The sequence below is a fragment of the Protopterus annectens genome, chromosome 4.part0 (genome assembly GCF_019279795.1).
Source record: "Protopterus annectens isolate FY-2018-M chromosome 4.part0, PAN1.0, whole genome shotgun sequence".
Lineage (NCBI taxonomy): Eukaryota > Metazoa > Chordata > Ceratodontiformes > Protopteridae > Protopterus > Protopterus annectens.
This window is the reverse complement of record NC_056733.1, coordinates 121,401,681-121,423,426: the sequence shown is the minus strand read 5'-3', so window position 1 is coordinate 121,423,426 and position 21,746 is coordinate 121,401,681. Positions and strand designations below refer to the sequence as shown.

At 40.8% G+C, this 21,746-nt stretch overlaps 1 protein-coding gene across 1 annotated transcript in view; it reads right to left on the bottom strand.

The window, feature by feature from the left end:
- The window catches only part of LOC122800225 (ubiquitin carboxyl-terminal hydrolase 36-like), a 1,786,736-nt gene that overhangs the window by 635,108 nt on the left and 1,129,882 nt on the right, over window positions 1–21,746 (bottom strand). Inside the window, exon 13 of the mRNA XM_044069718.1 lies at window positions 16,604–17,266. Coding sequence (XP_043925653.1) covers window positions 16,604–17,266 — 663 coding nt within the window. The remainder of the gene's footprint in view (window positions 1–16,603; window positions 17,267–21,746) is intronic.

The following is a 21,746-nucleotide window of genomic DNA, read 5'->3' as shown; positions in this document are numbered from 1 at the left end:
AACACAACAAAACAAAACACTTTTTTGCAGGGGGAAAGCCTCCATTGCTAATTATATATACAAACTCCAAGAATGCTCTGCAGTGGGGAAAGGTCAAATTCCCTGATCCCCACTGTAAACAATCTTGCACAGACTTAACACTGGTAGAAGTGATCAAGTGACTTTCAATGACTTCTCCTGATGTTAAACACATTGGAGATTACGAAAGATTATATTATGGAGTTCTCTCATATATATTTTATATACATATTCATACATATATATATATATATATATATATATATATATATATATATATATATATATACACACACACACACACATATATACACACAAAACAGAGAGACGAGCAAATAAAGTTATCCTAGTTTAAGATCACGTTTTAGAGCAGCTATGGCAGAATTTCTGTTAAGGCCCTAATCTCACCTCTAGGAGATGTGGGGAGCACCTGCACCTCTGTGGGAGCTCTTACCCCTTCCCAGGACATATGTTCATTCTGAAACATACATCCCTAGTGGCCATCATCATTGGCTTGTGAATGCAAAGACCACATATCTCTGCTTATGACCCTTCTTGTCACTAGAGCCTCCTCTTGCATCAGAGAAATTTGGACACTGGGAATCAACAACTCCCTCTCCTTTGAATGGATGACTCTTAAATAGCTCCTTTCCAGTCCTCCCACTCTTCAATGCGTTTGTTTCCGACATATTTGTGGGATAAGAAAACTGAGTAAACCTTTGCTGAACATGCATTCATAGTTGTGGAATGGAAAATTTGGGAAAGAATCAAGGGAAAGACTTGGAAAGGGTGATCAAGTGTGCTGAAAGTATGTAGTTGTGGTTAAGTGAAACAAAGGCAATGTACTGCATCTGGGTCAAAAGAACCCTGGTGTGACGTGTCAGATGGGCCAAAAGACTTCGGAAAAGATTCAGGGGGCAATGCTGATCACACCTGGGTTGGATCATGAGAAGCAGGGTGAAAGGGCAAGACAAACAAAAGCTTGTTGTTTTGGAATACTACCTGATTTTCATGATTTTTGGGGGAATTACTGTGACTGAGCTCATCAATGACGTTTTAAGACCACTAGTTTCTCTGTAGTTTTGCACATGCACGCTGCTGTCCTAACATTTTAAATCACAACCACTGGTGTTCTCTATTATCACCGTGCAAACATCTAATATACTTATTCTTTAACATACAATGTTGCTCTAACTGTTATACAATTACTTATCAAATTTTATTCTAGTGATAACTGAGATTTAAAAAACATATTTTAGTAGTTAACTATTTTTCCAGCTGTGTGTGTGATGTTTAACACTGATTATTGAATTAAACAATGTTAGCAATATAAAGTGATATTAAACAAATAAATATATAAAATTATTATTTGCAATTAATATGTCTGTAATAGAGAACACTGGACTACATAAATATTTAAAATTGTCACTAGAATAAAACTGCACAGCTTTCAGAAACTAAATCAATTCCTATACTTAATTCAATATTACTCCCCTTCCAGAAAAACAGCTATTAGACGGTGCTTATGACTTCAAATGGCGATAATGGAGTATAGTGGACTGAACATAACCTACGTTCGTATTCATAGATGCAAGTTATGCTCAAGTCCAGTGTTCTCCATTATCACCCAATTTTTATCTGCCCTGTTACCATATAATTATGCTAATACCAGTTACCACTTTCATCTTCCTAGCCACCACTCAGCTTCTGACGAATACTATAGATTAACTAAAGTACTTACGCCACTATTAACCCATAAAATTCTAAACAACATATCTTGCTCAGATTATGTCTGTGCACTCCTTTAGAAAAAAATTATCATTATAAGTTTACAGTAGCAGTACTATCAGGATACACCTAACCAAATCTGTCATAATATCGGTTTCCTTTAAACTTTAGTGTCTCCCAGCATATCTAACACTGTAGTCACTATTAATTTGAATTTTGACACTTGAAATCCAATTCCTCCTAATACTTGAGCAATCAACCCAGCTAACAATCATTCAGCTCTCTCTCTCTCTGTACACTTGGGGAACCCTCTCCAAAATCCAACCAAATCCACAACAAAACCCATTCTCTACTCCCAGTGCAACAATACCATAAAATATACCAGAGGTTGAGTACATCTGGCAATGATAAAGGAAAAAAAACATTTCCCTTGCATTTATTATCAAATCCAAGCATCACTTAGTCTTACTTACTGTCTTACAAGTTGCATCCAACTCCAAAAGTGATTATGCAAACAGCTACCTCTACCCATGGAGTTTTCAAGGCAAAGGGGGAAACAGAAATAGGTTGCCAAGTCTTTCCTCTGTATCAAAAACACACACACTCACACCTATGGGTAATTTAGAGTCCTCAATGTACTTTAAAGCATGTCTTTGGACTATGGGAGAAAACCAGAGCACCCAGAAAACCCATGTGAACACCGGAAGGAAATGCAGACTGCATACAAAATGAAGCCAGCTGAGAGCCAGAGAAACTTTTGCTGTGAGGCAGCAACTCAATACAGCCACAACTTATCAGACTGACAAGGCAAGCATGCTGTATTTGGTCCTTAATAAAAAGATCATACATACTAGCTCTAGGTTGCACACACCTTAGGAGATAGGAGAGGAAAGAGCTCTTAAAAATTTTTTTTTGAAACTGATGCACTGTGGCTTCACTGTATCATTAGATTTCCAGTGTAGTCAACTCTACTGCATATCCAACAGAAAGAGAAGTAAATGTTAAACCATGCTACAGTGACTACCATTAAACGACTCCAAAGAAATATTGACGTGAGACTAACAGACTATGAAAATATTTGACCCATTCAGCTTCATTTAGGAAAGAAAAGTCACGTCAATATGTAACATACGCTTGCTTCATATACACTACTGCACCTCATAATAAGCCACCAACACACCTTCCTAGAGTTTTCAAGCATCAGAAACTTCATTGCCAATGTATTCCAACTCACTCATGCTACATTACTGATCATCGCAGTAGGTCACCATTCATTGTATATTACCAGCAAACAGGTACTGAACTGGCATCGATTCTACTTATTACTGATTTATCACTATTTCAACCAGCTTTCCCAGATATCCAACATTCAGCAACAGGAGACAATAACACAACAGCTGATCTAAAGGTTCAATAAATACACCTTTTTAAGAAAAAAGAATACAGAACAAAGGGAGTGAAATAAAGGAAGAATGGAATAGTAACAGTATAAGAGATCAACAAGGAGTAATATAAAGTGTTGAATATGTAAACAAAATGCATGGTGAGAAAAGTAAGAAATACAGAAAGTGGAACGTTAAAGTAAGAAAAGGAGAAAGAGGTGATTCTGGATGAACTGAATACAGTAATAGGACAGCGTTACCAGCAGAAGATGGATTAGGGTAAGAATTTTATAGGCATTTAAGTAGAAATAAATAATTCATTTTGGAGATATTAAAAGAATCAATATAAGGAAATCTGTAGACTAATAATTATGTCAAACACAAAAATCAGATATGCAGGGCAAAAGGAAGTGTACAGAATTAAAGGTAAGTATGTAAAAGTAATATTAATAACTGTTAAGGAAACAGTTGATAGTACAAATAAGGGTGACATGGAAACTGTAGACGTGTTCTGTAATATAATGAAAATTTTAGACAATGAACATCATGACCAAATGTAGCAGATTCTTAAGGCAGATGGGATTTGAATGAAGGTCAACATATTTTAAGATGATGTGTAAAGACGTATGTTGGCAAAAGTATTAGTAAATCGAGATTCGTCTCACTGATGGTATAAAAGGATAAAGCCCAGACTATGACCCAGATGACCAGAGTTTGATTATTGGCTTGGGCCTTGACAGCACAGGCAAGAAGGAAGGGCGAGCTTATCCTGGAAGGACAGATTGCATCAGTCATCTCTCTAGTGGGGCGATAGAGGAAGCTAGAACTCGGAGAGATGACATTAGGCTGAGGGCAGTGTGAGGGGGGGAGGCAAGGCACAGGACTGAAAGGATGTGGCAGCCCTATGGACCTGGGACAGGCACATTCTTAGAGCTGCTACCCACTGATGTGTAGAACTGGGAAAAATACTGCATGCTACAATATGATAGTGTCTGCCTGTTCCACCTCAGTCCATTTATCTGGCAATCATTACACCTTGTGAGCCTGACATGGAGAAGGAGACCCCATGAGCAGGTAACTCCCCCGTGAGGCAGACTCCCAGCATGGATTATAATGGGGAGCTGCCAAGGATGGGTCTTGTAGATGAGGGAAAACAGGGTCAGGCAGGAGCTTGAGGTCAGTAGCAGCAGCAAAAAAAAAGATAATTTTAGTTCATGAGAGAATAAGGAAAAAGAGGTGGTAGGGGTGGCAGAAACATTTTTAGGTCTGTAGGCTTAGTACTGAATAAAGAAAAATGCATAGGCTATGGGGATGTACTGAAGCTGGGTGACATTTATTTTGAAAGGAATGATACTCAAGTACTAGGGGCAGCATTTGAAGGTATGCAATTTATTAAACATGGAGAGGGAAAGGACAAAGAAATGAGAGAGAAGAGTACTGGTATGGAGGACTTTTGGGTTGGCCTTTTTAAGGAAATGTAATTAATTCACTCAGTTTGATCTGATGGATGGGGGAATCCCTCAAAAAGGTGACAAGAGACTCTCACTGCCATCAGTAACTTATCTAATGGGAATATTTATGTTTCCTACTGTAAGACAGGAGTTATACGAAATTGTTTTGGGAGAGTCAAGCTGAACCTGATAAAGAAAGGGATACTGTATAATAAAAAAGAGAAAGAGGATCTAGGGTTAATAAATTTAGTATTAACATTTGTCTTCTTTATATATGGCATTGAGTATTAGGAAAGTGAGTATGATACGAAAACTTTGTGGAAGTATGAATTCTGGAAAATATTAGGAAATGGAAACAGCTGATTGCAGTAGGAGAGGAAGGTAAAAGTAATGTTTATTTTGGAAAACGTTATGGAAGGTTTACATGAAGAAAAAAAAGAATGACACAATGGTATGAAAAAATGACGGAACAGTATTATGTTAACCCTTCATTATGACTAAATGAGGAGACAAGGAAGCGATAAAGAAAAGAAAGGAAACGTTGGAATACATGTGAGAAAGTAAATACATTTCTTATGAAGAGTTGTGCTGAAGTAATGCAAGTAAAATTACCACAGATGTTCGAATAATCACTGCAGCAGTAGCCTTAGCTAAATGTGGCTGCATCCTACACAGAATACACCTTCCAAAGATTCAAGGCCACTCTCCATGGACCCAAACCATTATTTAGCTCAGGCTGAGCTGAGGAAAAAGAGTGGTTTGGGTGCCAAGCCTTCAAGATTTTCATGCCAACAGAGAGAGAGAAGGGGAGGCTAAAGTCCTGAAAAGGTCAATGTTAGGAAATCAAACAATGGTTCTCGCCCCGACAACAAAAAGCATACAAAAACAGGTGTGGTAGGACAGCAGCTACTCTAGCAGTGATCATTCAAACATCTATTATTATGGTAAGTTTAATCATTACAAGCATTGCTGCAATAGCCTAAGCAATATAGGTAGATTACTATAACTTAGACTAACTAGGAGGAAGAAGGATGAGGGTCCAGTAACTCCTGGAGAATGGTCCTAGCAAAGCCTGTCTTACACCTGCAGAAGGCATATAATTTACACTGCTTTGTAAAAGTATGCACAGAGGACCAAGTTGCTGCCTCTATTAACTAACCTTTTTCCAAGAGGCAAAACAGGAAGCCAAGACCCTGTCAGAATGAGCCTAAATGAAGGGGAGGAGGAAGGACGCTTCTATCACCCCTGAGAGAGCAGATTCTGAATGTCAGGAAAGGAAAGAAGAGTTTGATTTGGCAGATGGGGAAGAGACTCCCACTGCCATCTGTAACTCTGATGTATTACTTTCAGAACCCATCTGTCTGAAACTATCTGTTGACAAAGAGAAACTGAGGTTTAGACTTTCTGGAAGTATTAAGGGTTTGCAAGGGTGGGAATGGGGAGGGGAGTCTTGTAAATAGTTATTCAGTCTTATTAGACGGTCCTTTCTTCTTGGGGGTGGAGGTTCTCTTTTTTATCTTTTGCAAACTCCATGCTTTTAAATGTTTGTTTATTTTGCTTTTTGAAAAAGGTTGAATGTGTAAACATTAAACCTCTTGGTAAATTTGTTGAAGGATGGCTGAAAAACTGAAGAAATTCCTTGAAATAGGTTACCTCTCTCATCACATTTTATAATGAGATTACAGCAGATGGTGCAAAAGCTAACTCTCTGTCTAAGGGAGAATTCAAAATTTCAGCTTTGACATCCTCTGAAAGGTTCTGAGTACGCAACCAAACATGCCTTCTCATGACAGGTCCTGTGGCAGCAGCACTGGAAGAGGCATCATAAAATCAAAAACAAATTTCAAACAATGGGTAGCCACTTGAGACACAAGCAATAAGGCTACAGATGGAAGATTTTTCCTCAGAAGAGGAAACAGATACCACAATATTCTTCATCTTCTCAAAAGAGGCCAGCATAAATTTAACATATCAGCTTGACAGTTCAGAATTCCAAACATACATGGTGCAGAAGAAAAAAAGTTTCCCCTAAATCTATCAAATGTTTTCTTGTCCTTATCAGAAGGTGAGTGACTCATATTAAACAGATGTTTAGCAGAAGCTGGGTACATTAAAGCATTAGCTGCAAGGTTTGATCTGATTAGTATACACAATTTATAAGATTGAGTATCTTTACACAAATCTCTCTGCTTTCATAGAGGTAGCAGGTTGTCTGTCAGGCAAGTTACAGCTTGTGACAAAAACTTCCTCAAACACTGAAAGAACAGAGGAACTACAGTAGGTTCAGGAAAAGCCAGTTGCAAAAAATAACATTTTTTTTTCAAGGACAGTGAAAGGTCATTATGTTCCTACTGAAACAACTGATTCATTCTGGAAATATTTTCAGGAATAGAAAATCCTACAAATGGAGTGGCAGAGGCCACACACTCAGAATCTGAATCAGAAACCTGTAGAGATAAAACAGAATTTGTCCTTTCACCACCATTTTGTGGTTCAACCTCTTAAATCTCCTCAGAAAATGACAAATCCCTTTTTCGCTTAACAGAAACATCTAAATCTGAAGGGTAAGGCATGAGAATGAAGCTCTGAGCTATGCCCAGTAAATCACTCTTGTCCAATGTAACTGTAATAGGACACATATGCATGTAATGCGCCTTCCTGTTGAAGGGAAGTTCTAAAGAAGCTGACCTATTTTTGCCAGGCAACACCGCCCCCCCCCCCAGAAACAGGTAATCCATTTTGGCTAGGCAGACAAATTTTGTGATCCTTCTCTCAGGACCAACAAGAGCAGAGTGATTCTCCCTTGTCACAAAGGGCACTACAACACCTGCAACTACAACACATCTAACCCCCAGTCCATAGTGGCTGTGGTGACTATACCAGAGGGAGCCAAGGTACAAGACGAATAGTCTGGTCTTTGGTGCAGGCTGGAGAAGTTGTTTGACCGCAACTGAGCTACAAAATATAAGTATCTTTTGATTATTTTAACAGATTACTGTTTTTATAATTTAATATATATAAAGCACTTTGTCTATTCAGAATCTTCAGAAATCTTTATCTGTTTAAAAACTTTCAGAATCTGTAGTGCTTATTGTCTTAGGCTATTTTGTCCCAGCCTCCCTCCCTGTTGGTGTCTTGCTCTTATACTTGGTGGCTTTGCAGTTGCCCGCCCCTACTGTGACACACCTCCCAGTCTAGTGTCATTAGCTCATTCTTCTTAATACAGAGAGAACATTTGATAAGGCCTTCTGTTCCTCCTTTTTACCTTTTCAAAAAGTAAAACAAAACTTTTTTTCTTTTTCGCCTGAACCTTCTTGTGTTCTGACTGTCCTTCTCAAACATATTGGAAATATACAGTATATTTCAGAGCATTTGCTATAACTGTATTTGCTATAACTGATTTAAGTATTTTTTTCTGGCTTTTTGAATATTTACTGCTTAGCGACTGCATCTTAGCCTGTTTATACAGCTCTGCATTCTATTTAAACTGTTTTTGTGTTGATTAACTGTTTTGCACTCTTAAAAGTTATCTGTTGCTTAATTTTACCTGTAGGCTAACACACTCAAGTGTGCTAGCCACTTAAAAGCATTTATAGCATTTACTGTCTGTTTTTTTCCTTGTCTCTGTAAAAAAAAAAAAAAAAAAAAAAAATCTCTTGTTTTCCCACCTTACTGAACTAGAGTAGTCCAGTTTCAGAGTTGCTGATCCCTGGGCTTTGTTTTTAGTTCCTGTTACTGATCCATTGCCTTATTAGGAAGGAGGGAAGTTTCTTTGCTTACCAGTGGGAGTGGGAAGCACTGAGCAGCCTTTTGTCCGAATTGGTGAAGTTTCAGCCAGAAACTAGTAGTCTATTGGTGACTTTCGGCCAATTCCTAGCTCCTTTCAGCCCCCTGCTATAAGACACGCTAAACACGCGTTTTCCAGCTTGTACCAACTCTGCACAGATCCTCGTGGTGGCCTGCAGAGTGATCCAAGCAGCAGAGAGCTAAAAGAGTGACTTTCTACCAGATATAAGTATTTTTTGTGGCTTTCCCACTGTTATTAAGCTAGCGACTGCATTTCGCCTGTTTTACTGCTACTTTAAGTGATTTCTGCATTTTACACTGTTTATTGCACTTTAAGTTACTAATTGTTGCAAATTGTTTCTGTAGGCTACACACTAAAGTGCGCTAGCCGATTTACAGCATTTATAGCATTTACTGTCTGTTTTTTTCCTTATCTCTGTAATAAAACAAAAAATCTCTTGTTTTCCCACTTTACTGAACTAGAGTAGTCCAGTTTCAGAGTTGCTGATCCCTGGGCTTTGTTTTAGTTCCTGTTACTGATCCATTGCCTTATTAGGAAGGAGGGAAGTTTCTTTGCTTACCAGTGGGAGTGGGAAGCACTGAGCGCCTTTTGTCCGATTTGGTGAAGTTTCAGCCAGAAACTAGTAGTCCATTGGTCGCTTTGGGCCAATTCCTAGCTCCCTTCAGCCCCTGCTATAAAACACGCTAAACTGTACTGCTGATCTAACCAGCATATCCTATAACTGAAAAGTTCATCTCTACTTGATTCCCAAGTAGACTAATCTCTATCTGTAAAGCCTAGCACTTACTCCTACAGTACTTGCACCTTGATACAGCACTCTTATTATAGATAGTACCCCACCAGCCTAAAACCCACTTCCCCGAGTCCTTTGAAAGTTCTTTATCTACTACTTCTAGTATGTCGAGGATCAGTTGCTAGTGTCCTCTCCAGCTCAACTGGTGAACCTGGGAATATTGAGGCAATGTTACAATTGCCTCATGTACACAGACAATCCTCTCCTTCTCCCACAAAACACAAATACATGCGAGAGATGCAACTATATGGCCAAACTGGAGGCTGAGCTCTCTCAACATAGGACTGGCAAGACCAGACAGGAGGAGAAGGTAACCACACACAATACATACCCAGTCACACATGGTACCATCACAACTTCAAATCATACACATACTCACACAAAGACATACTGAGGCTCTGATCAAAAATTTACCAAAACAGCAGAGGCCACCAAAGCAGACACCCAAACAACTACCACCTCACGACCCAACACATGCAACACATAGACCACACAGTCAGAGTGTCAAACAGTCACAGCCCTTAAGGCCAAACAAAATGCCAGACACACTTGTCATTGGTGATTCCATAGTCAGACACACTGACGCCCCGCTCACCAGACTGAGTAAGGAGAAGGTCACAGTAAGCTGCCTGTCGGGCGCTAGAATCCGCCACATAACGCAAGCACTCAGGTCTCTCAACAGCAGGTAGAAGTACGACTCAGTCATTGTCCACGCTGGTGTCAACGACCTGAGACGTACCTCCTTGGACTACATGAAAAGGGACGTCGAGGAGCTCTCTGATTATGTAGCCCAGGCAGGTATGACCCTGACCTTAAGCAGTATCCTACCTTCACCTAGAATGATGCCACAATACAGTGATAAGATGATCAGCTTTAATAATTGGCTTAAATTCTGGTGTCATTCAAAGGGGATCAAATGTCTGTCTGCCTGGGATGACATGCTGGACAAGCGACGCTGCTTCGCAAGGGAAGGCTTGCACGTGTCACGCCTGGGCTGCCGGATAGTGGCAATGGCTGTAGCCACCCCCATAGTGCCTTTTTAGGCAAGGCTCAAATTCTAAACCTACCACCCTAGAACACCAAAAGGAAAAAAACTAAGGGTAATGCTGCTCAATGCCAGAAGTCTCAATCTCAAGATGCACGCACTCGAGGCCCTTCTCAATATGGAGAACATCGATGTCTGTGCTGTGACAGAAACCTGGTTCAAGGCTCCTGAGAGCACCCCAGCACTAACAGGTTTCACCTCATATCATGCCCGCCCCAAAATCCGGACAACACCAAGAAAGGAGGGGTGTCCATATTTATAAAGGACACCCACACCTCAAGGTTGGTGGCAACGCACGATGCATCGGAGACCATCCAGGTGCAATTAACCATAGGCAAGACTGCTCTGCAATTTGTAGCATGTTACAGGCCACCCTCTCAAACTCAGGAACCTCACATGGCCTTCCTGAAAACATTGGAGGGGATAAATGTATCTCCAAACACCATCATACTAGGTGACTTCAACTACCCTAATATAGACTGGGAACACTACTCAAGCCCGAACACTCTAACCCAAAGATTCCTGGAGTTCATAAACTCAAATGCCATGGAACAACTAGTCACCATCCCCACAAGAGGTGAAAACATACTTGATCTCATCATCACGAACATGGGATCAAAATGTTCAACACCGGAAGTATACCCCTCACTGGTGAGATCAGATCATAAACTAATCTCGCTGGAGGTCCTCATCCCGCCCCCACCACCTGAAACAAAAAAGACCACAGTGAAAAACTTCTCAAAAGCCGATTTCACACTTCTAAAAACTAGTGTGGTCTCCTTTAAGGCCCCTGAGCCAGTGGTAAACATTACTCAAACCGCTGAATCACTTACAAATGCCTTCTACCAGCACCTACAGGACTGCATGGATCAGGCAATCCCAAACAAAACTAAGACTCTCTGTACCAAAGGCAAGCGTCCAGTCTGGTGGACCCCAGCCATAAACAAGCTCCACAACAAAAGGAGGAAGCTACTACAAGATAGAGCAAAATCCTTGAAAGGTAAGACACCTTTGATCATTATAAGTAAAAAACTAAGAGCTCTCATAAAATCATCAAAGGCAAATTTTGAGAGAAAAATCGCCAAGGACTCTAAAGACAATCATAAGGCCTTCTTTAGCTATGTTAGAAACCTAGGAGGAAACTCCCAGATATGCTCAGAATTAGTTCAAAATGATGTGAAAATTACTGAACCTACACACATTGCTAACATACTGGCTGACAGGTTCAGTGCAAACTTCTCCCCCTCCCCAAAAGGAGAGATATCTATTCCAGAGGATTGTAGCCCCCAAACATCTCCAACGCCCAGGTGAGAACTGCCCTCACTAAGGCAAAAACACAGCATCCATGGGACCGGATGGTGTCCCCGGCTGTGTGCTTCATGAACTCAACGAGGAATTAAACCCACAGTTAGGACAGCTGTTTAATCTTAGCCTCACCTCAGGATACGCACTCCAAGGAGTGGCGCATGGCGACTGTGGTCCCACTTCATAAGGGCGGTGCCTCCACAGACCCTGGAAATTACCGCCCATTAGCTTGACAAGCCTTATCTGCAAAGCCATGGAGAGGATCATAATGGAACTCATAAATAAAGACATAGGAACTTGCAGACTTTGGATCCAACCCAGTTTGGCTTTGTCAAAGGCAGATCCTGCCTCTTAAACTTGGTTGACTTTTTCGAGACAGTCACCAAGGCCATTGATGAGGGAAAGGCAGTCCATACAGCCTACCTCGACCTGGCAAAGGCCTTCACACAATACCCCACTCAGGTATCATCGAAAAACTCATCAGCTTGAATGTAAACCCATACATCACAAGATGGGTTGCAAACTGGCTAAGCGACAGAACCCACAGGGTCAGAGTTGCTGGAGCCATGTCAGACTCAAAGCCTGTCACAAGTGGTGTCCCACAGGGCTCAGTCCTGGGTCCACTCTTGTTCGGCATCTACTTTTCTGAAGTACAAGCAAACACAGGAGGGTTATGGCTGACAAAGTTTGCAGATGACTGCAAACTGGGCGCCATAGTCGAAAACAAATCTGACACAGATATCCTCCAGAAGGGCCTCACAGAAACGGATAACTGGTGCCAGAGCCATGGCCTGAAGTTAAACGCCAAAAAATGCATAGTCATACCCTTTGGGAAAAACAAGGTTACCCCTAGCTACAATATAGGTGACAATCCATTGAGCACAGAAAAAGTCATCAAGGATCTGGGGACCCAAGTTGACAGTAGTCTTTCGTTTGACACTCATGTTGCTAAAGTAGTTAGGAAAACCTTCTATATCGCCCACCTGATCATGAAGGGATTCACATCTAGATCAAGGGAGGTCATCGTCCCCCTGTACTCATCACTCATTAGACCTATGATTGAGTACAATGCCCGCTCGAATGTATCTGACCAGACACCTGATGCAGCTTGAAAGGCCCCAAAAGTTCCTCACCAAAAGGATAAAGGGTCTCAAAAATATGTCTTATGCTGCCCGACTGAAAGAACTCCAACTTTATTCAGTCTCATACCGCTTGCTCAGAGGTGACCTGTGCCTGACATATAAGGCCATGTCAAACCCAGATTTGATGAATATGCTTCACCTCAAAAATCTAGATCCCTCAGAACCACAAGGGCGGAGACTTAAACCTTGACACGGTTATAAATAGAACGTGCTGGAGGGACAGATTCATCACCCAGAGACTCCCTATGCTGTGGAACAAAATCCCGGTACATGTGAGGCAGAGCACCTCGCTGGCCTTGTTCAATAGGAATCTTGACCAATGGATGGGAGATCGCAGATATACCCCAGGGATTACTTCAGTGTCACTGCTTGACAGAGGCACAGAAAAATGATAGGCATAGTTTTTATTCAAACTAAAGGGGTGGCGAAAGCCACATAACTATGGGCTAGGCTTATAAATGCCCTTGGGCAGATAGCCTAGTATGAACCTATGAAAAAACAGAAATGGCCACATCAGTTACCCATTGTGGTTGAGGCACTTTAGCAGCCTGCTCTGGTGGCAAAAACTGTTTAAGTTTCTTTTTGTGGTTAATAGAAAGGCCCTACAAACCGCAAACTAGTAAAGCTAAAAAGGTGCTTGATGCAATTAACCCACCCCCAAAAGTAAAACAACTTTTACCTCAGAATAAAAAGTTTTAAATCAGTTTTAATAATTTTTTTCTACAAAAGGAAAAAGTACTGCTCCTGTTTATTAAAAGTCATATGCCAGACAATTGAAAAAAACTTTTTCCTAGTTTAAAATTTTCAGAGAAAAAAAGTTTGGTTTTGGTCATAAAAAGAGTGAAGGCATTTTCTCCCTGAAAGGAACTTAGCTGCCCGGAGATGAAAAGCTTCCAAGGGAAGTGCTGTTTAGCAGTAGGAAAGCTCTGAAGGGCTTGGCTCCCAAATCATTCTTTTTCTTCAGCTCCGTTTGGGCTTAACAGTTTGGGCATGTCGAAGGTGCCCTTGAAACTTTGGAAACTGGCTACCTAATGTGTCCTGTGCAAGATGCAACTCAAAGCTAAGACTACTGCAGTAGTGATCATAATGATGAACATCTTGCCTGTTAAAGGACTAATGATGTATAAACAGCTGCAAAGTTAAGTATCAAAACAAATCAAGCTTGTGGAGACAAAAGTTGTTGAACATTTTTATATTTCGTGGCAGGACAAAAAGGTACGTAATGCTACAAAAGTAATGTGAAAAAAGAAGGGGACAAAAGAAACTTAAGTTGGATGTGATCTTCTATAGGGCTTATGAGGGTGTGAAAAGTGAAAAAGTTGATGAAATGGATACATTTTTTTCACATGAACAGCATACGTGGAAAGCAAGATGTAAAGATTAAGAAATTGGATTTGAATATGATTGTAGCAAAGATTAATATTTTTTATAGAAAGAGGTGAATGGATAAAAATGCTTTGCGTGAAAATGTAAAATAATGTATACATATTGTTTTTAAAAATGTAAAATAATGTTGTATAAACATGTTTTTAATAAAGTATCCCTAAAACACTCCCTTATTCTTTTTGATAACTGCGATGGAATCTTTTAAACTGAGCTAGCACCAAATCAGGCAGTTGGGACTTTGGCTTAACATCTCATCTCAAGGGCAGCACCCATATCTCTCAGCTGTCCAGATTGTTGCAGAATGTCCATATTTTTGCCTTACATTTTTGGACAGTTTCTCATAAAATTGTGTTTTTCTGGCAAATTATTGGTAAATCATGGAGGACTGAAGTCTGAAAATAATGACAGACATTTCAGTTTCACACTTCATACCCTTCAGAAAATTCATGTTAATGCAAAAACCTGTTATCAACTTTCCAAGTCTGTAAAAGCAATACTTAAAAACTGTCCCTATTTCTGTGCCTTTATCCACCATTAGTTATGGTTTTGTCTAATTTTCTTGCTTTAAGAGGTCGAGATATATGGCACCACCCCACCCCCAAGGTGCACTTTGGTGTCAGGAAAACAGGAAAAGAACAAGAACGAGAGAAAAAAAGAGAAGAAAATAAGAGTGAACACGAAGCTTAAAGAATATAATACCTAGACTTAGTCAAAGACTGAAACATTTCCATGTATTCACTTGAGCGGCTTTTCAGCAATTTTTTTTTTTTTTTTTACATTACAGTTCATTTCATTGCAGTTCCTTGAATTGTGCAAGCTAGCAGTGCAATTCAAGTATCTTTTTCTACTTTCCCTCACTGTAATGTGGCTATGGATTTGGTATATAAATTAGGAAGGTGTATATGATGGAGGCCTTGCCTCTGCATAAAAAGATGTCTTTCCAGTTATACTTTTTGATCCTGAAAAATCAATCAAGTGTGACTTTCTGACTGTCTTGACTGCTCATAGGGACACTGTGTATATATATTGCCATGCTGGTTGCAGAGAGGATTACAAGGCAACGATCAACAGCCAAAATGTGGTGGTCCTACCGTACAGGTAAGCATGGCACAGCAAATAATTCATCAGCCACGTGATCCCTTGCTTACAGCAAAATTCTGCATCAGATCTTGTTTTTTTTTCATCTGTAACCTGACATTCTCAAAAGTCATACTGTTTAATGCCTGTGTACCTGGTTCAACTAAATTATTTTCAGCACTGAGCTGGTTTGTTGTTTTTCTGAGAAAGTAATACATCCAAATACAGCACTACTTTTGTTAAACTGAAACAGTTTGTAGAATTATGCTTTGCCAGAGTCTAACACACCAGAAATTCTGTCTCCACCCCACTTTAAAAATATTTATCAGAAACAATAAAATTCAGTATTTGCTGTTGAGGAAAACATTCGGCATACTCCCTCTGCAACCACTTACTAAATATTATGAACTATGAGGACTGTTAGAAGTTACAGAAACTGATAACTCCAACTAATAGCTTCAATAATGAAAACTTATTTTTCATAATATTGAGACTTAATGGCTTTCAATGCGTCTGTGACCAACAAATTCTTAGGTGATGTATACACTGGTTATCACAGTTATACTATCCATTTTTTTATGAATACTTATTTGCATTATCCCTTTCACACTGTTAATGCTTGTCAAACGTACCACTAGAATGCAGTTTTACATTACTTCAGAATACTTCTCAGTCTCCACTTAGAGCAGGTAAACCAGAAATCGACATCAGTCATTCACACATCTGAATACTACAGTTATAAATTTTCCATTTATCAAACACACTCATACGTAACACGAACTGGATTCAAGTAAAATGCTTTCTACAGATATGTCCAAGCCTTTAACTACAATGAGAAAGCAAATTTATCTGTTAAAAAGAATAAAAAAATTAAATTTGTGTAATATCTTTTTATGACATGAGAAAAATGTTTACGCTAACCAACCAGTGAAAGTAAACCAAAGATATTGCAGTCATGTCTTAAGTTACTCCATAAATTAAAACAGATACATAACTCTGATAAAGAACTGGTACATGTTATGCGGATTTATGAAGTTCTCCAAAGGGCATACAGTACTTAAGAGACAGCTATGCAGTTTCACAGCCAAAGGAGTTATAATCAGAATTTTCAGCAATGCATTGCTCTGACCAATTCAATCTTTATTTCTTCACTAATTAAAACATCATTAGTAGGCATACTAGTGTTTACAGTAATATGTTTGCAAAGACACAGAGCAAATTGGATCTGCACCTTCCTGTGCATACAGCCATAATTAAAAATACAGATGACACCCCACAGTCATCTTCTATATTCTCAGATGCCTTTATGATGCTGAAGACTTGACATGTATGTGGTAATAAAATTGGGAATCATCCAACACACATTAAGACTAAACAGAGTCAACTTTCACATAATATCTCACTATAACTCACTACCTTATTACATTGCTGTTACTGGATACCTTAGGAAAGACAAGGGTGTACCCACCTTCTTTGCAGACAGCGCTAGCTTCTTGGCTGGAGGCGGTGACATAGTGCTTGGAGACTCTGATATGATATTCGAAAGGACCTGATTTTTTAATTTAACCATTTTCAGTTCATCTGTCTTGCACCTTTCTACCTTTTTACTTGCAGAAAGTGGTGGTTCTGATTCAGATTCTGTTGAAGAGTCACTAGAACCCCTTAAAGTCTGAAGGCCACTGTCAATACTGCCCTTTCTGCCTCCAAGTGGGCTGCCAAGTTCTTTCCTTAGATGTCCAGTTTCACTGTCAGGTCCTCGTCTTTGGTCCTGCCCAGTGGCAGTACATTCAAGCAGGGTCTTAGATGAGGTAGACGCAACAAAGTCATTACCCTCCCAAGAAGCAGATTTTCCAATCTCAGGCTTAGCACCAACAGAACTACTAACGGTAAAACCCTGAGCAACTTTTGACCGCATCGTATGCACTGGCGTTTTTGCCTTTGTGACAGTCTGGTCAGCAGGGTCTGATGACAGAAGTGGTTTGGTAGGGAGCACTGGTGATGTCATAGACTGTCTAGGCAGTTGATTACCATTTGCTACTAGCTTGGGAGAATGAGGAGTAACTATCCTGGAAACAGGAATGCCGATTTCATCATCAGTTTGCAGCTTTTTTAGCTGTGGTGATTCCAGCTTCTAAAAACATTAAAAAGAAAGACCACACTATTAAGTATACATGTGAATCAAACCATAGACATAAATATTACACATCAGGCTGCATATGATAATGGTACATTTATGTATGTATTTACAACAAAACAAATTTAAATTAAGCTGCACCAATACCAATTTTACAATAAAGGGAAAACAGAAATTAGACAAGTTTGCTCAGGGATTTCATTCATAGAAGGGGAACATTTAAAGACATAAGTGAGAAAGACAGTTTACCACTTCACTTTACCCAATGCAATAATGCATTTTTCAAGCAATGATCAATATCAGCAATGAGACACAGTGCTACAGCTGTAGACATAATAAATAAAAGTTTTATTTTTCTTTTAATTTTCTTTTTTTTTTTTTAAGTGGGCTAGTCAAACTACACACGGCTTCTTTTTGAGGGTATCGCCTACTTTTTGCTGGATTGACTCACACTTGCAGGTTGAATATGAATAGCAACTGTAAGTTGTGAATCTGCCAGTCTTTATATGTATGATGTCATACTGTAACCCAGAGGGCATACACATGACAGGACAAGACAGCTGACCAGACAAACGACAGCAGGAGTCTGGAGGTAAATGAACCTATCTCAAGACTGGAAGATTGAGGAAAAAAGATGAAAAAAATAGATACTGAGGGGTGGTCACCAAATATGGTTAAGTCAGACAGGCTGACAAAAACAGATGGTAAAACCATGGGGTAACTCTGTGGACTGATATGGTAAAAGGTTACAGACTATGGGGGATTACACTGGTATGGTGGGAATTTATAACACTGATACAAATGGATTTGCAGCACTATATAGGAATGTGGCAAGATTAACATATTTATAATGGTTAGAAGAAAAATAGAAGTTATGTTCTTACCATAACGTTCCATGTTAGTTGTCTTCTTCTCGCCTTCTTCTTGCTGGATGGGTTCGGAGCCGACCTCCCGACTGCCACCCACTCTAAAGCTCGAGAGTTGGTTCCACCGCCCTTATATCCCACAATGCTAGGCGAGTTACCTCAGATCTCAAGCTAACCCCAGCTTATAATAGTAACAGAATAACTGTAAAACAGAGTCCACCTCTAACAACAGGAAGAAGAAGGGTGACCTACATCCTGACTCCAGAAAATATGCCCAACAGCATATGTCTTAAGAAAGAGGTGGTAGAAAGAGAGGTCACGATCACAACTCCTCTAGGTCTGTCCAGGCCAAAGAACATAACTTCTATATGTTGTTGTCTATCTCATTCTTGCTGGATGGGACCGCACCTTGTCCCGGTGGCCTAACAGAACAGACTCCTGAGAACAGTGGAACCAAAATTAGCTCTATGCCTAGAAGCTAAATCCAACTTATAATGGGAAATAAAAGTGTGAGGAGTAGCCCAAGTAGCCGCTGCACAAATGGTGTCAATAGGCAGTCTGTCTTGGAAGGCTAGAGAAGTAGCCAAAGCTCTGGTGGAATGGGCTTTACGTTTATTAGGCAGTTTTGGTGTCTAATCTCATAAACAAGGGTAATCAGAGATGTTAGCCATCTGGATAAAGATACCTTTGAAACTGAAGTCCCTTTCTGCTTTCGAGACAAACAGCTGATCAGATTTTCTGAATAGTTTCGCCCTGTCCAAGTAGTACCTTAATTGACGATGAACATCCAGGTAGTGTAATTTTTGTTCAGACCTATTTGAATACTAAAGACAGGCAGGTCAATGCATTGGTTTAGATTTGATGTTGAAACCACCTTAGGCAAAAAGGACGGTTAGTTGAAACTCTGTCCTTATGAAACACAAGGTAAGGAGAACGACAACTGAGTGCTTGAAGTTCTGAAATTCTTCTAGCTGATGTGATAGCCACCAGAAAGAGAGTTTTCCATGATAATAACTTTAAGGAACATGAAGCTGCAGGTTCGACACCCGAGAGAATCAAAGAAGCAAGAACTAAATTTAGGTCCCAAGGAGAAGGAGGATTTCTTACAGGAGGTCTGAGAAGAAAAACTCCTTTCAAAAAGGCTTTGCAGAGTTTGTGGGACATTAGGGCAGATTCAGAAATACCCACATGGAAATTAGAAATAGCTGCCAATTGAACCTTAAGAGTAGATGGAGATGAACCTGCATGGAAGAGTTCAGCTAGAAAATCAAGGACTAGTTGGATGGAAGCGTGAAAGGATCTATGTCCTTTCCTTGTGCCCAATATGAGAAGCGTTACTCAAATAAATCTTTCTAGTGGAAGATTTATGGGAAGCTATCAAAATATCTCTAACAGAGTGAGATAATTGAGGAAGCCTGGCTACGGTTGGAAGTGGAGGAACCAAGCAGTGAGGTTCAGAGAGGGAAGGGAATGAAACTGACCCGACTGATGGATCAAAAGATCTGAACTAGGTCCAGATTCCACGGTCGCCCAAAAGAAATCGATGTAGAAAGGGGAACCACACTTGTCGAGGCCAGTAAGGAGCAATGAGGATCAATGAGGCCTTCTGAGCGATAGCTTTCTGTATTACTTGAGAGATCAGTGGGAAAGGAGGAAATGCATACAGAAGTCCCCGGGCCAAACTTGGACTAGCGCCCCTGCTGGGTTGGCCTGGTAAAGGAATAGAGTGAAGTACTCTCTGCACTTGCTGTTTTGGGGAGTAGCAAAGATCGCAGCAAGGCTGACCCCACTTGAGAAATATCTCTCACTACAGAGTCTTTCAGAGACCACTCGTGAGGCATGAGAATAGCTCTGCTCAACTTGTCCGCAATGTGATTGGACTTCCATCAGAAAACGCTGAGAAGAAATCGCCCATTGCCACAGTCTGAGTGCTTCGGGTATGATCTGGTTCCACCTTGTTTGTTGATGTACCACACTACAGACATATTGTCTGTCTGGATTGCAATCGCTCCCAAGGGAAGAGAGTCTTGAAGGGCTTGCAACGCTAAAAGCACTGCTCTCATCTCCAGAACATTTATGTGCAAGTGGCATTCGATTGGTTGCCATGTGCCCTGGACTGTCCTGCCCTGATAATGCCCCCACCCGATCAGGAGGCATCCGCTGTCAGGGTAGCAACCGGAGGAGGGGGAAGAAATCGTCTCCCCAACAGGGGCTGGGGGGAAGACACCGACCACATGGGATGCGTTTTGCACGCTGATCATAATGGTGTGAGACATTGGAAGTTCCTGGTATGACCATTGAGAAAAAGCATCCACTGAAGGATCCGCATGTGGTATCTGGCCAATGGGAGGAGAGGTATGGCGCCATGATTCCCAACACCTTTAGAACTAACCTGGCCTTGGCTCTGTTGTTGTTGAGAAGAAGAGACACCAATTTTGAATGTCTGATATCCTTTGGTTCGTTAGTGTTGCAGACATGTTTACAGTATCTAAATTTGCCTATGTAGGTAATAGAAACAGACTTTTCATTTATTGAGATACCCAGTTCTTGACAGACGAAAAGTGTAATCTCTGGCCATCAAAAGGAGATGCTTGGTGGGAGCTGTGAGGAGCCAGTCGTCCAAATATGGAAACACCTGGAATCCTTGTCGTCTCAGGTGAGAAGCTACCACTGCCATGCATTTGGTAAACACCGGGGCAGTGGTGAGACCAAAGGGCAGGGCCCTGAATTGAAAATGACTGGTTCCCAGCCTGAAGCGGAGGAATCTTCTGGAGCGCCTGTTCATTTTATGTGATAGCCTGAAGGTCTATAGAGCACATCCAGTTTCCTTTTCCCAATAGGGGAAGAATGGATTGCAGCGTGACCATCCGAAATCTTGTTTTCTTGACCGATCTGTTCAAGATACTGAGATCCAAAATTGGTCTCCAGTCCCCTGTTTTCTTTGGAACTAAAAAGAACCTTGAGTAGATTCCGATCCTAGTTGGTCTGCTGGCACTGGCTGAATAGCTCTTTTGCAAGCAGTTTTGAAATTTCCAAAGCTGCTATATCCCTTTGAGCGGTGGGACATCTGGAAGGGTTTTTGACTGATTTGGAAAACGAAGAAAGGGGATAGAATAGCCTTCGAAATGATGGACTGTACCCATTTGTCTTGTGTCAAGGATAGCCAGGCTTCTGGTACAGTGACAATCTTCCCCGACTGCCTCCGAAGATGGGCAGTCGGGCAACACCTCAGGGATGCTGAAAGGGCTTATCGGAGAACGCCGATTGCCCCTCTGCCTCTAGGGCGCCTACCATTGTTGTTCCCCTCTGCCTCTGGCGGGAACCCACTCTGCGCGGCCAGGCTAAGTCCCTTGGGATTGTTTATGGAACCCTTCTGGCCTTTGGGGTAAGGCCTAGAAGGAGTAGAAACGGACTCCGACGGCAGAAAGGGTCTTGCCATCAGTCTCGCACCTAGTCAGGGTTTCTTTCACTTGTGGACCAAAAAGAGATGATCCATCAAAAGGGGAGTTCGTGAAAGACGCCTTGAAAGGTTCCGCAAAATTGCATAGCCGCATCCAGCGCTGTTCCTCCATCGGCCGCATAAGAGAGGAGGCGCATGGAGGAGTTGGAAA